General features: G+C 37.7%; 2 protein-coding genes and 1 pseudogene across 23 annotated transcripts in view; all 3 read left to right on the forward strand.

The window, feature by feature from the left end:
- Tia1 (TIA1 cytotoxic granule associated RNA binding protein) overlaps nt 1-3,798 on the forward strand; it is a 30,802-nt gene extending 27,004 nt beyond the window's left edge. For all 12 annotated transcript variants that reach the window (XM_021724332.3, XM_021724333.3, XM_021724335.3 and 9 more), the window contains one exon: nt 1,109-3,798. In XM_021724332.3, the coding sequence (XP_021580007.1) occupies nt 1,109-1,235 (127 nt within the window). In that variant the 3' untranslated portion in view covers nt 1,236-3,798. The remainder of the gene's footprint in view (nt 1-1,108) is intronic.
- A 1,390-nt stretch (nt 3,799-5,188) lies between these two features.
- On the forward strand, nt 5,189-5,287 carry LOC120885146 (U6 spliceosomal RNA; annotated as a pseudogene).
- A 4,535-nt stretch (nt 5,288-9,822) lies between these two features.
- The window catches only part of C12H2orf42 (chromosome 12 C2orf42 homolog), a 34,315-nt gene continuing 22,721 nt past the window's right edge, over nt 9,823-21,416 (forward strand). For 4 of the 11 annotated variants that reach the window (XM_078029055.1, XM_078029062.1, XM_040271077.2 and 1 more), the window contains exons 1-4: nt 9,823-9,912; nt 17,117-17,394; nt 18,152-18,986; nt 20,250-20,360. In XM_078029055.1, the coding sequence (XP_077885181.1) occupies nt 18,164-18,986; nt 20,250-20,360 (934 nt within the window). In that variant the 5' untranslated portion in view covers nt 9,823-9,912; nt 17,117-17,394; nt 18,152-18,163. The other 7 variants (XM_078029061.1, XM_040271076.2, XM_005322117.4 and 4 more) reach the window with 6 other exon arrangements.

The raw sequence follows: 21,416 nt of genomic DNA on the forward strand, positions 1-21,416 counted from the left end.
AGGGAAAAAGTGCTTAATAGTTGTTAAGCCTTTCAGACGACTAATGGTCACTTAGCCATTCTTAGATGCACATTTTTTCAATCCAAGAGTAAAGTATTTGTTTGCATTTAGTGAACTTCTCTCCACATGGCTTTTAGCTACCAAGGACATAGTCACACAAAAAAAATCTCCTCAGCTCTTCTAGAGAGGAATTTGGACTTAATGATGATGGTGACTGGCTACTTTGAGAATTTTCCCTTTCCCAGAACTGTAGTAGCTAAATTGCACCACATCACTGGTGGCAGCAGTTCCAGGCTTGTTTTGGCAGCACTTTATCTGCTCACTGACCAACGTTCAATTTTATTAAGTCTGACAGTTTGGTTTATTAAGTCTGACAGTTTTTGGTAATACCTCATACCATCTTTCGAAAGTAACCAAGTGCTATTTGTCAGAATTGATTCTATGGTAATAATACACGCCACCAGCATTATCCTGGCCTCCCAGGTGCTTTTGGTTCTTGCCACTGCAGCCCTGGCCATGCTCACTTGGCCCTGAAGTTTCTTCAGTCCCTGGTCGTCATCTTTCTAATAGCATATCAGCAACTGAAACAAAAGAGTAGTATAGGAGCTGGGGTTGTAGTTCAGTGGCTGAGTGTTCGCCTCACATGTGTGAGGCACTGGGTTTGATCCTCAGCACCACATACAATGTTGAAAAATTTATGAGTTACACATGCTCATACTTATTTTAATTTCTTTAAGTAATATAAATGCTAGTTTTTTTGTTTTATCTTGTTGGGTGCTGGGGATTGTACCTAGGGTCTTGTACATGTGAGGTAAGCATTTTACCACTGAGCCACATCCCCAGCCCTAAATGCTAGTACTTATTATACCAAATGATGGAGTTTCTTTCAGGTAGTAACTTACTCAGTTTAAGTACAACTCAGAGGGAGAATATATAGATTTTTTTACTTTACTTTTGCGTTTACTTTCTCTCGCTATACAGTTACTTTTATATTTGGGTTTAAGTAAAAGTATGTTTTCCCTTTCCATGTTGTGATTTGTTCTTAGCATTGCATTGTTTTAACTGGTAGATGTCCCTTCTCTTCTGCTTCTTTCACCTTCTCTACCAGTCAGACACAGTCTTCTGCACCTTGGATGGGACCAAATTACGGAGTACAGCCACCTCAAGGACAGAATGGCAGCATGTTGCCTAATCAGCCAGCGGGGTATCGAGTGGCAGGGTATGAAACCCAGTGAAAAAGGACTCTAGAATATAAAGCCAGTGGCTTGAGGCTACAGGGAGTGTAGTAAAGCCGTTGTTTACTTAAAAGATTTATCAAATCAGTCAGTGCAAATATCAGATACAATGTATTTATTTAAAAGATTCATTTTTTAATCATGAAATTACTTATCATCCACATTGTTTTTAAAAAGAAACAAGATGCTGGATGTCTGCCAATTTTTGCCTTCATTACCTTTTTTGATAAAGTTTCTCAGATCCTTGTTTCAAATACAAATGCAGGGATTGCTGCCACTTTTTAAAAATTAAGAGGCAGAAAATTGCACAATGTTGAACATTTTTCCACTAAAGTAGTGTGCAGTTCTAGTTTGCATTCCTGATATGATTTAAAACATGTAATGTAAAGATGGTTTTAAAAAAAGAAAGAAAAACCAAAACTGTGCAAAGTCTAGAAGTTCTTTGTTATCTTCAGCTTGTGCACAATTCTGTTTTAGATTAAAAAAATAATAGGCATTGTTTGAGCTGTCCCATCTTCACTGTTACCCCTTGGGGTTTTTAAATATAAATTATTAGTTTACATCATTTTTGTATTTACATTTTTTCACAAATTTGTCTTGCCTTATTAAAGTTCTGTAAAATATAGTTAAATGGAAAAAAATGATGTTCGCTTAGATTGAAAACTTTTCTCAGATGGATTGATAATTGCATTCATCTTGTGTTTTATATGAGAAGGTGCCTCAAGAATTCCGTTGGATTTGTTTAAAAGGATTTTTATCTTCTGTGATAAACTTTGCTGTGTACCAGGAACTGTAAAAACAAAAACTTGTTACTCAAGAAAAATCTCTGAAATGTGATAAGTTCTTATGCCATGTAACTTTCATGTGTCAACTTATACATTTACATGTATTATTTCATTATGTAAAATGTTTTAGCAGTTTAATATTTTGCACAGTTACCAAACTTTGTATGTCATTTCCTTTTTAAAGGCATCATGCAGAGTTGACATAAGATTTATAAGGTTTTAGGTTGTTTGCATGTGAATATCAAATACATACTTTGGTAGTCTTTGAATACAAAATCATCTCTTGTTTTTCAAGAATTTTGAGACACAAAGTTTTATGTAAAGGAATATAATTTGCCATTTTCTAGTTAGATTTACTTAAAAAGAGTAAATCAACTTAATATGTACAAATGATAGCTGTGAAACTGTAGAATATCCTTATGTCAGGCTTGGGGTTCCTTATAAACTCCAAAAATAGCCTGAAGGACCAGCCGGGCAAAGCATTTTTTAAATGTTCAGAGGCCAAAAGATAAATAAAAACAAACAAAAGAAAAAAAAAAAAGAAAACCTTAAAATCCTACCTCCTTAAACAGCCTTCAAAGAAGAGAATCCTCAGTGCAATCACTATTTTGATTCTTTGGGTACCTGTTTTATTGGAGTTACCAATTTTATTATTTTGGTGTGGCTCCAAGCATTAAGAGGTTTAATCTTTGATGGCATTGTTCTAGTTTTGAAATTTCTAGTACATTTCAGAGTCTCTTAGAAGAGTTGTGGGAGATGTGATTTTTGTTTTGTTTTCAGTGAAGGTCACAAATCCTCCTTGACTCACAGAGAGGAAGGGTCCCCAGTGTATGTGTTTAAAAGGCTGGTGGTTTTTAAGATTCTCCGAGAGCTCCCAGTATTTTATTTAGGAACCACAAAGGCCTGTGAAGTCAAATGAGTTTCCTGGCCTGTATCTTCCAGGTAGGACAAATGACTCTAAGCTGGTCTCTAAGCCAATAATACTTTGTAAACCAGAGCCCAGGAAAGACAGCTTGTAAGTGTATAGTTTTCTGGAGCTCAATTCTATGCAGTTGTACTGATGTTTCATTAAGTCACTGTGTATTTTTAAGTGTTGATAATACATTAAAAGTTGCTTTATGGAAGATGAGTAAATTTTTCAAATACTTGGAAATGTTATTTCCTTGTTAACTTCTACAGATCAGGGCATGCAACCAAAAGCAGCTTAAATACTCAAAATAAAATATCAGGAAGCTATTTTTAGATTCTTCTGGCTTATGTTTCTATTTTAGAAGCCTCATTTTTCTCTTATTAAAAAGTATTTTCCTATACACTCATGGACTGCAGGGTAAGTTGTTTGGGCGTAAGTAATTTAATCTGAACACAAGTGTAGCTTTCTTCTCATTTTGACTATCTCAAGTAGTAACAGTTTTTATTTATATTTTCTTACTGTACAAGCTTTCAACTGTACATTGACTACTTTTTGAGGAGAAAGAGATACCCAGTATTCAGAATGAAAAGATCACTACTGAAAAAATTCATATTTCAGAAACATTGCTAACTTTGGTTTAAACCTTAGTGTTAAAACAAGTCATTTAAAGATTTTTCAGTCTAAAAAATCATACTGGAATTAGTATCAGGTAAGGAAATTAAAATTTTTAATAATTTCATTCTCTGCAATATGCATTCAGACTTTCTGGTACTGTAAAGAACCTGAAATGATTCACTCTTAATGGGTCATTTTAATCCAGAATTCTTTACCCTGTTTGGATATTAAAGTTCCTTTATGTTTTCTATAACCTGTGGGATCTTCTTGGCAGTGATTATTGTGTGTGAGAATTTTTTTCTTTTTGGTCTAGCCAATTGTTATATTCACTCATTCAGATGTTTATATATTTTAATTCTTATTCCAAAAACCGTGGCTTGCATTGGGTTAGCTGTTTAATACCACAAAGAATTTGCATTCTGCAGTTTTAACTAAATGTGAAACTAGGGTCTCATTTTCCTTGTTAATATTGTCTCCTTTTGAAAATGAGATTCACATTCTAGTTTTTATTCTCCTGTTTTATTCTTGTGATTGGTCATCTTCCGTTTATGTAAGCATTAGAGTCCCATTTAAAAAGGCAATCGAAAAGGACTAGATTGCACTTACAAAGGGAGTGACTAAATTCACTAAGTGAATTAGGGAAAAAAAGTGTTTGGGGCTGGGGTTGTGGCTCAGTAGAGCGCTCACTTGGTGCGTGTGAGGCCCTGGGTTCGATCCTCAGCACCACATAAAAATAAATAAAGGTATTGGGTCCAACCGCAACTAAAAAATAAATATTTTTAAAAAATGTATTTATAGAAACTAAAAAAGCAAACCTCTTAAATGATTTTTAGATACATTTATGCCTTTATAGTGGGTTATTCCTATTACATCTTATTTCATCCACTCCATTTTAACTGCTGTTTAGGATTTAAAGACCATAACTCCAAAACTCTGAATTTTAATTTAAAAGCTTTAATAAAATGATTGAGTATGTTCCATTTGAATAGGATTTTTCTCCTTTCATTTGGAGACTTTAATTCACATAGATATCATATAAGGAATTAACCAAATATAAAATATAAAGTCTATAAATATTTATAGTGGATTACCTTGAGTGAGTACCCTTGAGTTATTAAAAATTTCTGTTTTATTCAGTCATCTTCAGCACTGGATTTGGAACTGAGATTTTTACCAAGATTGACCAGTAATAATGATTTCTGAAATGGGAGGCTAATGTTACTCTGATAAGAATTCAACTGAAAAAAGGAAACAGTATACTTCCTTACTCGGCCATGCTGTACAGAAAAGGAACATTTACTGTATAAATTCATATTCCCTAGCATCTTATCTTTCTTCAGCTCTAGAATATATATATCCACCAGGCAAGATGTTGGAGAATCCTTCTGTGAAAAAAACTGAATGACTACCAAAAGGTAGGCACTGACATTTGAAACTCCACCAAAACAAAAACAAAAATTGGCCATTAGTCACCCTACTTTGAATTGTGCCAGTCAGAAATACTAAAAGACAAGGAAATGGGCTGGGGCAAAGCATTTGCCTTGATCCTCAGCACCACATAAAAATAAATAAAATAAAGGCATACTATCCAAATACAGCTTAAAAAAAAATCTTTGAATAGAAATCAAAAGCAAAGAGAAGTACTTGCTTTGGCAGCACATACTAACATTGGAAAAGCACAGAAATTAGTATGGTCCCTGCACAAGAATGACAGGCAAATTTGTAAAGCATTCCAATTCTTTTGAGGTTATTATGTTAAGTGAAATTAGCCAAACTCAGGAGGTCAAGAGTCTTATGTTTTCTCTCATATGTGGAAACTAAAGGAAAAGGATAAGAAAGGTGGAGGAGGGGGAAATCTCATGAAAATATCTAAGAGATAAGTAGAACAGAGGAAAGGGATCAGAAGAGAGAGGAGAGGGAAAGGGGAAATACTGGGGGGTGGTATTGAGCAAATCATTGTTGTGTGCATGTATGAATATGCAACCACAAATCCCACTATTATGTACAGATATAATCACCAGTTTTTTTAAAAAATGGAGAAAAAAGCAAAGGGAAAAAAAAGTTGGACCAATTTAGGAGACAGTATACAACTAATCAGACTCCAGGAAGAGAACTTGAGATTGTGAGTGGAATTTGAAATTTTTTCCTGATGAAATGATAGGTTTGGGGATCATAACAAAGCTATTATTGAATTAAAAACCTGTACCACTAAGAAATTTTGGAGGGGCTGGGGATGTGGCTCAAGCGGTAGCGCGGTAGCGCGCTCGCCTGGCATGCATGCGGCCCGGGTTCGATCCTCAGCACCACATACCAACAAAGATGTTGTGTCCGCCGAGAACTAAAAAAATAAATAAATAGTAAAAAAAAAAAAAGAAATTTTGGAACATTCTAAAAGTTGTGAAATGGAAAAAGGACAGAATAATACTGGACTTTGATTCTCAACAGCAACATTGAAAACGAGGGGTCAATAGGATATTGCCTCCAAAAATTTGTATCAATTAGCCATGGTGGTGGTACACACCTATAATCCTAAGCACTGAGGAGGCTAAGATAGGATGATAAGTTCAAGGCCAGCTTGGGCAACTTGACAAGACCCTCTCTCAAAATGAAAAAAAAAAAAAAAAACTGTGGATGTATATAGTTCAGTGGTAGGGCCAGTATGGGGAAAAAAGAAAGTATGATGGAGTGTCTAGAGATGGGATTCAGCACAGGAATGGATAAAGGGAAGTGCTAGGATGATGGCTTTGAAACCACTTGGCAGCCAGTCTACACTGATGGTCAGAGGCGTAGACCTTGTTATTAGGTTGAACTGTGTAGAGTTAGATAATGGAACATTTTTATAGCAGTATGGAAGATGTAAAAAAAAACATGTACTGGTCATAATAAGGGAAACTCTGAAATGGGATTCAATTTAAAAAAAAGAGTTCTATTGACAAGGGTCTGTGAATTAAGATGCGAATATTAATAGAAAGGTAATACTAAACTGATGAATCAAATATGCTGGGGGCTGAGGAAATCGCTCAGTTGGTAGAGTGCTTGCCTAGCATGCACAAAGCCCTGGGTTCAATCCCCAGCACCACACACACACACACACAAAGCATATTCTAAGTATGGAGACAAACCAATGGGGAGATAGACTCTCCTTTAATTTTCTCATTTGCAAAATGGAAATAGTATTATCTGTTCCATAGAGAAGCAGAGAATTAAGACAGCACATAGTGAGGCCCTAAGCAACTTAGCAAGACCCTGTCTAAATACTTTAAAAGGGGCTGGAGATGTGGTTCAATGGTTAAGCAATCCCTGGTATCCCCCGGCCAAGGAAAAAAAAAAAAACTGGGTTTAATCACTAATACCAAAAAAAAAAAACCCCAAAAATGTTTAAAAGCTCTACACAGCAAAGAAAACAAGAATGTGAAAAGAGAACCTACAGAATGGGAGAAAATCTTTATTAGCTACTCTTCTGACAGGATTAAATCAAGAATGTAGAAAGAGCTTAAACAGACACTTCTCAAAAGAAGAAATACAAATAATCAACAAACATGAAAAATGTCCAACATCATTAGAAATTGGGGAAATTAAAATAAAAAATACCCTGCGGTTTCATCTCGTACCAATCAGAACGGCAGTCTTTAAGAATACAAACAATAGGGGCTCAGGATGTGGCTTAAGTGGTTGCATGCTTGCCTGGCATGCATGAGGCACTGGGTTTGATCCTCAGCACCACATAAAAATAAAATAAAGATATTGTGTCCATCTAAAACTAAGAAATATTAAAAAATTATTAAATAAAAGAATACAAACAATAATGTTAGGATGTGGAGAAAAAGGAACATACACTATTAGTGGAATTGTAAATTAGTACAACCACTACAGAAATCAGAGTGGAGGTTGCTCAAAAGACTAGACGTGGAACAACTATATGACCCAGTTATACCATTTCTCAGTCTTTATCCTAAGGAATTAAGTAATCGTAGAAATACATGTATACCCATGTTTATAGCAGCACAATTCACAATAGCCGTCAACTATAGAACCAGCCTAGGTTTCCATTATTAGATGAATGTATAAAGAAAATATGGTACATATACACAATGAACTTTTATTTAACAAAGAAAAATGAAATTGTCATTTATAGGAAAATAGATGGGACTTGAGGATATTATGTTAAATAAGCTAAACTGAGATAGTCAAGGGTCTTATTTTTTTCTCATGTGGAATCTATAGAGGAAAAAGGAAAATAATGGGGGGATCTCATGAAAATCTAAGGGAGATCAAAATAGAGGCAAGGGAAAAGGAAGGGGCAGGGGAAAAACTGGGGGATAATACTGGTCAAATGTTGTGTGCATGTATGAATATTTAACAGCCAATCCCACCATTCTCTACAACTATAATACACCAATAAAAAATATGGGGAAAAAAATAACTGAGGATGTAGCTCAGTGGTTGAGGGCCCCTGGGTTCAATCTCCAGTACCACCAAAAAAGGAAGGAAAGAAGACTTTAAGCATCAGAAGCTATCATTCAATCAGTTAACAGAAAAATAAAGCAAAGTTTCAAAAGGAAAGAAAAAAAATAACTTATGTTTTCTGACCATAAAGAAATTAGGTTAGAAATCAATAACAAAAATCTGTTGTGATCCAATTTACACTTGTGTAAATAACGTGGTATAAAGTATATAACAATTTCTTTTCTTTTTTTGGTACCCGGGATTGAATCCAGGGGCACTTAAGCACTGAACCACATCCCCAGCCCTTTTTTGTTTTAAATATTTTTTTAGTTGTAGATGGACACAATATTTTATTTATTTTTTTATGTGGTGCTGAGGATCAAACCCAGTGCCTCACTCATGCAAGGCAAGCGCTCTACCACTGAGCCACAACCCTGCCCCAGAGAATATATTACAAAAATTCTGGTTGTCACACTGATAGCAAACATGCTAAAATGTGAGAAAAGTGCACTTCAGAATAGAAAAAAAAAATTCTGGTTGTTATAAGGCTTAACAATACGTTATTTATGAGACATAAAGCATATAACATTGCTAAGCACAGAACAGCCATTATTACATGTTTCAGATCCTGGTTTGCCCAGGGCTAGGGATGTGACTCAGTAGTCAAGTGCCCCTGAGTTCAATCCCCAGTACCAAAAAGAAAAGAAAAGCATAATAAAACCCAGGGGACCTTAACCACTGAGCCACATCCCCCACCCCTTTTTTGTGTTTTAGAGGTCTCACTGAGTTGCATAGGGCCTTGCTAAGTTGCTGAAGCTGGCTTTGAACTCTCAATCCTCCTGTCTCAGCCTCCAGAGCCACAGGTTGGCAAATGTGCATCACCATGACTTTGATTTGATGGTTAAGTGACCCCTGAGTTCAATCCTCAGTAACCCACCAAAAAAAATTTTTTTTCCTCAGTGATAAAGAACCTGCCCACAGCGCCACTAGAAGGAAGCAGCTAGACTAGGGCGAGGGGTGCAGAAAATCTCATCACAGGGTTTTTTTTTTTTTTTAAAGACAGTTTTTTCTTTCTTTCTTTCTTTTTTTTTTTTTTTTTTTTGGGTGGAGGGGCGGGTGTTCCAGGGATTGAACTCAGAGACACTCAACCACTGAGCCACATCCCCAGCCCTATTTTGTATTTTATTTAGAGACAGGGTCTTGCTTAGCACCTGGCCATTGCTGAGGTTGGCTTTGAACTCCTGATCCTCCTGTGTCAGCCTCCCGAGCTGCTGGGATCAAGGCGTGAGCCATTGTGCCCAGCTCTCATCACAGGGTTTTCTAAGAGTCCTCACTTTGAGATACATTGTATTGGGAAGCTATCTCCAATCATGTTCAAAGATTTTGGGTTTATTCTGTGTGATTCCAAGACTGGAACTAGGATTACAGGAGGCCAATTTCGGCTCATTGTAAGGGAAAACGTTCAATAGGTCAAACTAATTCAGGGAGGAAAGGATAACTTACCATAAACATACAAGAGATAGAAACAAGCACTTTGGTGGGCAAGATCTCTAAACAAAAATCACTAACGACATCCGCTAGAGTAGAAAAATCTCAGGCGACTTTTGCATCAATTTCCAGTGAAACTATACACAGAAACATGATTTTTGCGGGTCTGAAGTAACGGTTTTCCCTGGAGTTGCTTTGGTGCCTTCCACACCAGTAGGGTTAAATTCAGCGACAGAACCTAAGCGGCACGGGATCCTGCCGGAAATTCTCAGAGCTCTCCAGGAGTAGAAAACTACAATTCCCATAAGACGAAGCGAGCTGAAGTGGGTGGGCATTTGCCGCGCGTGGGCGGCTCTGACCAATAACGACCGCCGTTACAAGCGAACAGTTTGGCCGTGTTTGTAAAAGGCCGCGGCAGGCGAAGAGAGAAGAGGTGAGGGCGGTCATCCGCGAGGGGCCCTGGGGCCCACGGGGCGGGGGGGCGCAGGGCCGGTAAGACGACTGTATTGAGAGAGGGCCCCGACGCGTTGGACAGGGGTGTAGGGCTGGGAATTCTGGCGGAGAGCTTATCCAAGGAACAGGATGCCGACGAGGTGATGCTTGTGCTTGGGCCTACTTAGTACCGGAAGTGAGCGGTCGCGCGGGTAGGATGCCGGGAAGCAGGTCCCGGGGGATGTGCGTCTCGCGGCAGGCGGGTCCCCGGAAGCGGGAGTTTCGCGTCCTGGAGGCCGGCGGCTAGGCGTGTGCCCGAAGGATGTCTTTTCCCTCCGAGGCAGTACAGGGCTAATGTGCCGTCTCCTCTCACTTGTGGTTTGACAGGAAATCCAGCACATTACAAACTCATGTTAGTTGACCGCTGGCTGTGACAATTTCGTTAAATCTCAGCCAGTTTCATCTCCAAGATGGGCAATTCTTCACAGGCTCGTATGAGCATTACATGAGTAAATGCGTAGAAAGGGCTTATCCACACGGAGGGTACTCGTGAAGTTGTGTGTGTGTGTAATCGGTGTGTGTATTTACATTCATGATCGTCATTCATTCTCTTCTAACCGCTTTGCGAGCATTAAAAAGCATTCTGCAAACTATATAGTTGCACAGCCAGACAGAACCAGGATGAAAACTTCAGGGAGCGGTCAGGGCTTAACTCTTCCATCACCAGCCCCTTTACGTTCTCTTGCTAAGGAGACTGTTTTTGTAAATTTGCCAAAAAGAGACTACCTAGAGAACTTTCATCTTTCAAATACAGGGTCTTTACAGTTAAGTGTTTGTATATGCTTTCAATACAGAATCTGTAATAAGTGGTACTAGCACACATTAAAATTAAAATACTACAAAGGTAAGTGGTACTAGCACACATTAAAATTAAAATACTACAGTGAAAGGTAAGTCTTCTTTCCAGACCCACTGTTTCCCTAGTCACAAATCACTTCTGTGGCAGTAAACGTTCGTACCCATGTATACACCCCTATTCTCTGTCCCCTTTAAGACCAAGAATAGCATGTTATAAGCAAAGTACTACGATTTTTTTTTTTCATTTCACAATGTACGTTGATATTTGAACCACAGTACACATACATCTGTTCAGTTCTTGTTTTGTTTTGCAGTATGGGGATCCAGATCAGAAGTGTTCTACTTTTAAGTTACATCCCCGGATATGTTTTTTTTTTCCCTTCTGTACTTGGGACTGACCCCAGAGGTGCTTTATCACTGAGCTACATTTCCAGCCCTTTTTATTTTTTATTTTGAGACAGGGTCTCACCAAGTTGCAGAACTGTCCTGGAACAGGCCTCCTGCCTCAGCCTCTTGAGTAGCTTGAGATATAGGTCTGCACCAAACCTGGCTGTTGTCTGATTCTTTTTAATAACATATTGTGTGATTACACTAAAATTTTCTTATGTCAGTTCTCTACTGATGAGCTCTTAGACTGTTTTTATAGTTCTGTATTTATGGACAATTCTGCAGTGAGTATCCTTTATATACTTTTTGCACATGTGAGAATACATGCAATATCATAAGTGGAATTGTTAAGGCAAAGTATGTATATGACATTTATTGTATTTATATCTCTTCCAAGAGTTTTACAATAACAGTATAGAATGTTTCTCCACATTCTCATGAATACAGTGATAATTTTCTTATTTTTTTTTCCACTTTGCCAAAGTGTTATCTTGGCTTTTTTGTGTTTGTGTGGGTTTTTTGCTGTTGTTATCTTTTTTGTTTTTCACTTTGTGGTGCTGGGGATTGAACCTAGAGCTTTGAACATGTGGAACAAATACTTTCCCACAGAGCTGTACTTAGCCCTGTTACCTTGTTTTAAATTTGCCTCTTCCTTACTATAAGGTTGAGTGTCTTCACATATTTAAAATCACTTTTAATTTTTCTTTTTCTCAACCTTCTTTTAATGTCTTTTCTCCTTTTTTTAATGGATTTTTTTAAGAGAGAGAGAGAATTTTAATATTTTTTAATGTTTATTTCTTAGTTTTAGGTGGACATAATTTTTTTTATATTTATTTTTTAGCTTTAGGTGGACACAATATCTTTATTTTATTTTTATGTGGTGCTGAGGATCTAACCCAGTGCCTCTCACATGCCAGACGCACGCTACTACTTGAGCCATATCCCCAGCCCCTGGACATAATATCTTCATTTTACATTTATGTGGTGCTGAGGATCGAACCCAGTGCCTTGTTCATGCTAAGCAAGCACTCTACCACTGAGTCACAACCCCAGCCCTTTCTTATTGGTTTTTAAAAACTCAGGAAATTAGACCTTTGGCATTTGAATTCCAAATATTTTTGTCTTTTTTAAAATAATAACAGCTTCATTAAAATATTCATATAACAAAATTTAGCCTTTTAAAAGGTGTTACAATTTAAAGGTTTTAATATATCCACAAAGTTATACAGCCTTTCATCACTCCAGAAAGAAACCTCATACCCGTTAGCAGTTAACTGCCAATTTCCCCTTTCTTCCAGCTGTGGCAACCACTAATATGCTTTCTTTTAATTTTAATTTATGTTTTGGCACTAGGGATTGAACTTTGGGGCACTAATTACTGAGTGACATTTCCAGCCCTTTTTATTTTGAGTCAGGGTCTCACTAAGTTGCTGAGGGTCTCACTAAATTGATGAGGCTGGCCTCAAGTTCAGGATCCTTCTGCCTCAGCCTCCCAAGTCTGGGATTATTGGCATGCACCACTGTGTCCAGTTTACTAATTTGCTTTCGTCTCTATATACTTTGCTATTCTGGATATTTTTTTTTTAAGTTGTCAGTGGACCTTTGTTTATTGATTGATACATGGTGCTGAGAATCGAACACAGTGCCTCACACATGCTAGGCAAGCGCTCTGCCTCTGAGCCACAACCCCAGCCCTCTGGATATTTTATTTAAGTGGAATCACATAACGTGTGGTCTTTAGTGTCTGGCTTCTTTGATACAGCATAAATATTCCATATGATTACCTAAGCATGAGAAATGTGGTACAACATCATTATTCATTAGAGATTTGTAAATAAAACCATGGTGAGATACCATTTTTAGGTCCACTAATCAAATTGCCATAATGAAGAAGACCATAACAAGCACTGGCCAGGGGTAGAAAAGTGAGAATCCTTTTGGGTTGTTGGAGAAAATGTAAAATGGTACAGCCACTTGTTATCAACAGTTTGGCAGTATCTTAGAATGTTTATATATTTATAGATGAGATAGATATGTTTATTCTGATTTGAACATTATACAATGTTTATATATATTGAGACATTACATGGTATCCACAAATATGTACTTTGTGTGTGTGTGTGTGTGTGTGTGTGTTGCTGGGGATTGGCACCACTAAGCTACATTCCCAAGTTTTTGTTTTTTTGTTTTTTGGGGAGTGGGTTGTAACCTGGAGATTAGACGAAAGGGTGCTTTATCACTGAGTTATATCCCTTGGGGTTTTTTTGTTGTTGTTGTTATTTGTTTTTTTATATTTTTGTTTTTGAGACAGTCTTGTTAAGTTGCTGAGGGTCTCACTAAATTGCAGAGACTAGCCTTGATCATGTGATCCTCCTGCCTCAGCCTCCTGAATCACTGGGAACAGGTGTGTGCCATTGTGCCTGGCTTGTGTTTTTTTAAAGCTATAAGGAAACCTTACTTTTGGGAAAGTATTCCATTTTACATATGTGTATATATATGTATGACATAATTAATTTATCCAGTTTCATCTATGAAGAACATTAGGTTATTTGTGAGCTCTACTGTTAACAAAAGTGCTTGTGAGTAGCTTTATATTTCCCTCACTTTACACATGTGAGAACCTGTAAGATAAATTCTTATTAGTGGAATTATACTAAAGGAGTATGCAGAGGAAATATCAACAACCTCAAAATGAGGAACATTCTATAAAATTCCTGACTCTTCAAAATATGTTAGGATTATTAAGACCAAGGAAGGGGCTGGGGATGTGGCTCAAGCGGTAGCGCGCTGGCCTGGCATGCGTGCGGCCCGGGTTCGATCCTCAGCACCACATACCAACAAAGATGTTGTGTCCGCCGAGAACTAAAAAATAAATATTTAAAAAAAAAAAAAAAAAAAGACTAAGGAAACATAGTAACTCACAGGCCTGTGAAGACTAAGGAGATGTGATAGCTAAATGTAATGTGGTATTTTGGATTGGCTCCTAGAGATAAAAAAGACTAAGACTGGAGTTCAGTTAATAAGGTACCTCTTGGGCTGGGGATGTGGCTCAAGCGGTATCGAGCTCGCCTGGCATGCGTGCGGCCCGGGTTCGATCCTCAGCACCACATACAAACAAAGATGCTGTGTCCGCCAAATACTGAAAAATAAATATTAAAAAACGTCCTCTCTCTCCCTCTAAAAAAATAAATAAATAAATAAATAATAAGGTACCTCTGCTGGTTTCTTAGTTTTGACAAATGTCCTGTGGTAATATGTAGTACATCACTATTGGTTAATGTCAGAAGAAAACGAATTAGGGGTATCTGCAAACTCTATTCTATCTGCAGCTTTTCTGAAAATCTATAATTATTCTAAAGTAGACAGTTTATTCTTTTAAAAAGAAGACATTAGAAAAATTGGTGAAATCCAAATGAAGTCTGTAGTAGAGTGAGTCGTATCGCACCAATGTTAAACCTTATTGTGACAGATGTCTCATAGTTATGTAAGATATTAATCTTAGGGGAAACTAGGTGAAGCATATACAGGAATTCTTTGTACTGTCTTTGTAGCTTTTCTACAAAATAAGTTCCAAAGTTGAACTTTTTTATTTATTTATTTTTTCAGTGCTGGGGATTGAACTCAGGGTCTTAGACATGTTAGGCAAACAGTCTGCCTTTGAACTACATCCTCAGCCCATGAAAGTCTTTTGTTGTTGTTGATTGTTGTTTTTAAGAAATATGCAGGGCTGGGGCTGTAACTCAGTGATAGAGCACTTATCTGACATGTGCCAAGTCCTGGGTTCCCAAAGAACAAATATGCAGTTGTAATTTTGAAAGATACTAGCAAGTTGCCTTCTACAGGGCATAAAGCAAACAGCAAAAGCTGGGAATGGAAGTACAGGACTGTAATCCCAGTGAGTCAGGAGGCTGAGGCAAGAGGATTGCAAGTTCAAAGCCAGCCTTGGCAACTTAGCGAGATCATTTCAAAATAAAAAGGTCTACAGATGTGGTTCAATCAATGCCACAAAAAAAAAAAAAAAGGTAAATCGTCCTTTGAAATTGGGGGGAAAACAATGCTAACTGCCAATTTAAAAATCAGATTACTTTTTAAAAAAGCATTAAAATTCAATATTTAAAACATTGAATGTTAGCCAGGTGTGGTAGTGCATGCCTGTGATCCCTGTGATTAGGGGGACTGAAGATGGATGATAGCAAGTTTGAGGCTAGCCTCAGCAATTTATTGAGACCCTGTTTCAAAATAAAAAAGTAAAAACAGTTGGGGATGTAGCTCAGTATTAAGAGTGCCCTTGAGTTAAACCCAGTTCTGTATAAATAAATATTTAGATAATGATATCCATGCCAAACATGTTATTTGCTTTGTTTTTGTTTTTTGTTGTTGGAATTTGTGTGTGTGTGTGTGTGTGTGTGTGTGTGTGTGTGTGTCTGTGTGTGTGTGTGTGTACCAGAGATTGAACCAGGGGCACTTTACCACCGAGCCACATCCCCAGCCCTTTTTTATATTTAATTAGAGACACAGTCTTGCTGAGTTGCTTAGGGCTTCGTTAAATTTTTGAGGCTGGCTTTGAACTCAGGATCCTTCTTCCTCAGCCTCCCAAACTGCTGGGATTACAGGTGTTTGTCACCATGCGGGGCTTTTAATTTGAAATACATCAAAATATGAGAGGAACTGACAGAAGGAAGGATAACTAGACATAATAAAGCAAATATAATAAAATGTTAATTGAAAAACCCAATGGGTGGGCACATGAGGAACTCACTGTATAATTTTATATCTTTGAAATTTTTCATAATATTGAGGGGGAAAATCACAGGTAGAAACTTGGTACTCTTAGATTTTTGTGTTTTTGCAGAAACAGCATTGCCAATATTGCTGGCTGGAAAGGAAGGAATTACATAATTTCTTTATTTTCATCTATAGAGCAATTGTTTGGCTTAAATGAGATATCTTATATTGTGAAATGCAAATGAAATAATGAATATGAAAGCAATCTAGAAAATGTAAAGCACTCTTTTTTTTAACAGTACCTGGTCAATCAATGTTCATTAAATAAATGTTTTTCTGTTTCATAGTTTTGCTGTCTATAAAATCATGATAGTTGACATTTATATCTGATTTCAAATTTTCTAGTCTTATCTGAATTTAATACCAACAAATATTTCATGAAGGATCTGGTTGTTCTCCTTGGCATTAATTACGAAAGTTATACTCCAGCTCTTTTTCCATCTTCAGTTTTACCATCTCCTCTAAAAACAGGCTCTTTTTGTTTCCTTTAGCACCTCTGTGGACTTGAAAATACAACATTGATAAGTGAGATTAGAGACTTCCACCATCAAACACCTTTTCACTGTGTGAATCTTTTGCAGAAGACAAAAGCCAATTGCAGCTGTGTTTGCAGAGAATCCACAGTTTAATTATGCACTGGATGGGTGTGGTGACAAGCTTGCCTCTTTACAATGATGATGATGTAGGTTTTAGAGGTCTTAGTCCATGGATGGCTGATTCCATTCCTTGGGGCCAGAGATGAGGCAGAACATCATGGTAGAAGATTATGGTGGAGGAAAGCAGCTCAGGACATGGCAACAGGAAGCCTAGCCATAAAGCACTCTTAGGAGTGTAATATATTACAGGTGTTCTTGTCAACTGGAGGTGGAGTAAAGTTAACATTGTTTCACTTTCTTGAAGTTAGAAGTATAAAACATTTAACCATTTCCATAACAATTTGTCAACTATTTCTCAAATAATTGTGAAAGACTTAGCTTCTGTGATTTTTATTTCTTTTGTTATCTTTTTTTTTTTTGTGTGTGTGTGTGTGTGTGTGTGTGTGTGCTGAGGATTAAACCCAGGCTCTCACACATGCTAAGTTTGTGCTCTACTACTGAACTGTACTCCCAGCCTGTATTCTGTCTGAACCATCTCATCTTTGTATATTAATATTTTTTTTCTTGTTTTACTTGTAGACCACCAAAATCTCCACTTAGGGAAGTGGGAATCTTTGACTGTGGAACATTGAGCAGGAGTTTGCGATTGGCTGGTCAAGAAGGAGGAGGCAGAATGTCTGCATTGTTACACCATAGAATTCAAAATTGAGAAGACTTTGTGTTAAGCAGTATCATTTACTCTGCAAATGATCATGCCTTTACCTGTCCTCTCTGATCATCACAAACTAACGAAACACACTTTAAGTCTTATAAATTCAGGTTACACTGTTTTTCAGATGCCCTGACAGCTAGTACAGGTAGGACTGGACTGGGTTTTATGGGGAATGGAGAAAGGGAAAGAATCTGTCTTTCCTGTTCTCTAGTCCTTGCTTAAGTTAAAACATCTATGCATTAAAGATTTGATTAAATAGCTAGATGTGGTTGTGCTCACCTGTAATCACGGTGATTTGGGAGGCTGAGGCAGGAGGATCCTAAGTTCAAGGCCAGACTGGGCAGTTTAGCAAGACCCTGCCTCACAATTTACTAAAAAAAAATTTTAAAGGGTTGGGGTTGTATCTCAGTGGTAGAATGCCCCTAGTACCAAAAAACAAAAACAAAACCCAGATAAAACAAATTTGGTGAAATAACTTCAAATGCTGTACAGAACAGATCATGGAAAAATGCTTTGGTTGCTACAGTAGAATTTTTTAAATGTATAGAGAAGTAGAAAGAAAAGTTTTTATCCAATTTATTTTAAGTATATTTTTTAGTTGTAGCTGAACACAATACCTTTTTTTGTGTGTGATGCTGAGGATCGAATCCAGTGTCTCACATGTGCTAGACAAGTGTTCTACCACTGAACCACAACCCCAGCCCCAGTTTTATCCACTTTTTATTTCATTTGATGATTTAGATTTATGTTGTTTTGTGATATGATTTTAAAATATTGGATAGTTTACACACACTATGCTAAATATTACAAGTGACTTCAGCTGTGTGTGTGTGTGTGTGTGTGTGTGTGTGTGTGTGTGAGAAAGTGACTGTGTACTCATCCTAATGGGCTTGTCTTCCTAGGGCCTGTGAAAAATGGAACCAAACTCTCTGAGGACTAAAGTCCCAGCTTTTTTGTCTGACTTGGGAAAGGCCACATTGAGGGGAATCAGAAAGTGTCCCCGCTGCGGCACATACAATGGAACCCGGGGCCTGAGTTGTAAGAACAAGACATGTGGAACCATATTTCGCTATGGTGCACGGAAGCAGCCTAGTGTTGAAGCTGTCAAAATCATCACAGGCTCTGATCTGCAGGTCTACTCTGTACGGCAAAGAGACCGGGGTCCTGATTACCGATGCTTTGTGGAGCTTGGTGTTTCAGAGACGACAATCCAGACAGTAGATGGAACTATCATCACTCAGCTGAGCTCTGGACGGTGTTACGTCCCATCCTGCCTGAAAGCTGCTACCCAAGGCGTTGTGGAAAACCAATGCCAACACATCAAACTGGCAGTGAATTGCCAGGCAGAAGCTACCCCTCTGACCCTGAAGAGTTCAGTCTTGAATGCCATGCAGGCCTCCCCAGAAACCAAACAGATCATTTGGCAGTTGGCCACAGAACCCACGGGTCCCCTGGTACAGAGGATTACTAAAAACATCTTGGTGGTGAAATGCAAGGCAAGCCAGAAGCATAGTTTGGGATATTTGCATACATCTTTTGTGCAGAAAATCAGTGCCAAAAGCTTGCCTGAGCGCCGCTTCTTCTGCTCCTGTCAGACTCTGAAATCGCACAAGTCAAGTTCTTCTAAGGAAGAGGCAGCCCAGAGATGCATTCATTTCTTTGCTTGCATCTGTGCCTTTGCCAGTGATGAGACATTGGCTCAGGAATTCTCAGACTTCCTAAATTTTGATTCCAGCGGTAGGTGGTATGATTGATGCATACTTCTCTGTTTTTCTAAAATAGCAATGAAAGAGTTTCACTGATAGATCTGGAGATTGTCCTGGCAACCTTCAGAAACAGTTGCTGGATAATTCAAATGAAAAGCTTTCCTTCTTTTAATCACAGTCAGCATAAAAGGTTGACTGTTTGGTTGATTTGTTGGATGGATAAATTTGATGAAGAGAGTTGGGCATTTTTATTGAGGCAATAAATCTAGCAACCTTAGCTTTACTTTGTTTTACTTCACAGTTGTTTTATGTTAACAACAACAGCAAAAAAGAACAAATCCCTTTCACTCTTGTTTCCTACCTGAAGATGAGGGAAAACTAGCACCTTAATCAAAAGACCTTTAGAAGCTTCTTCATCAAGTCTCTTGTTTTCATTTACATATATATATATATATATATTTTTTTTTTTTTTTGGCAGTACTGATACTGGGGATCAATCCCAAGGGCCAAGGGCCCTGTTCCATGGAACTACATTACCAGCCCTTTTTTTAATTTTTATTTTTAGATAGGATCTAAGTTGCTGAGGATGACCTCCAACTTAAAATCCTGCCTCAGCCTCTCAAGTTGCTGAAATTACAGGCATGTGCCACTATGCCCAGCTGTACACTTTTAATTTCTTCATGATTTTCTTCATGATCATTAGCAGGTAGCAGCTCCCAACTTTTAGTTTTATATTACTCTGTAGAGTCATCTATCAAGTTAATGATCTATGAATAAATGCGTATGTTTTGGGAAATTTTTTCAAGGAACTTATTTTTATCATTATTTTTATGTGGTTCTGTGGATTGAACCTAGGGTGCTTTACGACCAAGTTATAACCCCAGCCCTTTTTATTTATTTAACTTATTTTTAGTTGTACATGGACATAATTCCTTTATTTTGTTTATTTATTATATGTGGTGCTGAGGATTGAACCCAGGGCCTCACATGTCCTAGGCAAGCACTCTACCACTGAGCTACAACCCTAGCCCCCTTTTTATTTTTTTAAGGCAGGGTATCACTAAGTTGCTGAGGCTGGTTTCCAACTTGTGATCCTCCTGCCTCAGCATCCCAAGGAACTGGAATTAAAGGTATGCACCATCAGGCCGGGCTCAAGGAACTTATTTTAAAGCGGCGATCATTCCATCTTTTGTGTTGGGGATTTAGATTTTTATAAATTAGTTTTTCTCTAAATGGGGGCCCATACTTACTCTTGGATAGTATTAGTAATTCAGAAATCTTTTTTATTTTTTAGGTCTAAAAGAGATTATTGTGCCCCAAATAGGTTGCCATTCAGAATCATCTGTATCAGCTTGTGAGTCTACTGCCTCCAAGCCAAAGAAGAGGAAAAAGGATGAAGTATCTGGTGAGGAACTATTTTGTTTCTTTTGGTGGTAGAGTCTCTGGGTATTGTTTTATAGGTAGTTGTGTGTAGGTGTGAGTACAGGCATGTATATGTAGTGCTGGGGATTGAGACCATGTCCCTGAACATGCTAAGGAAGTGCTCTACCACTAAGCTACATCCTCAGCCCATCATTTTACTGTTTTGTATCTTTCCTTGAATCTTAGAAATTATGAGAAGTCATTTTTGTTCTTATGGAGTCACGTGTGTGTGTGTATGTGTGTATGTGTGTGTGTGTGTGTGTGTGTGTGTGTGTGTTTGGTGCTAGGGATTGAACCCAAGGCCTTACATATGCTAGACAAACATTTTACCATTGAGCTACAGCCCCAGACCTTTTTATGACTTTTTTATTACCCATTGATAATTCCTTTTTTTAAAGATGGACACAGTACCTTTATTCTGTTTGTTTATTTAATTTTTTTTTAAAAAAAATTAGTTGTCAATGGATCTTTATTTTATTTATTTATATGTGGTACTGAGAATCAAACCCAGTGCCTCACATGTGGTAGGCAACCACTGTACCACTGAGCTATAACCCCAGCCCTATTTATTTAATTTTTATATGATGCTGAGGATCGAACCCAGTGCCTTACACATGCTAGGCAACCACTCTACTACTGAGCTAAACGCCAGCCCTCCATTGATAATTCTTTATCAAGTCAAGCTGAAAGTTGCTTCTACTGACCAAAAGTAAGATCCAACCAAATTTAAAGTCAGACTAATCTTTTTTTTTTAATATTTATTTTTTAGTTTTAGGTGGACACGATATCTTTGTTTTATTTTTATGTGGCGCTGAGGATCGAACCCAGTGCCTAATGCCTGCTAGGCGAGAACTCTACTACTGAGCCACAATCCCAGCCCTAAAGTCAGACTAATCTTATTATACTTTAATATGCCTTAGGACAACATTTTGAAGTTTTCCTTCACAGAGGACTTTAAAAAACTGATGGGCTGAAGGTATGGTTCAGTTGAAGAGCATGTGTTTAGCATACACAAGGCCCTGGATTCAATCTCCAGAAT

This window comes from Ictidomys tridecemlineatus, chromosome 12 (assembly GCF_052094955.1).
Source record: "Ictidomys tridecemlineatus isolate mIctTri1 chromosome 12, mIctTri1.hap1, whole genome shotgun sequence".
NCBI classification, from domain to species: Eukaryota; Metazoa; Chordata; class Mammalia; order Rodentia; family Sciuridae; genus Ictidomys; species Ictidomys tridecemlineatus.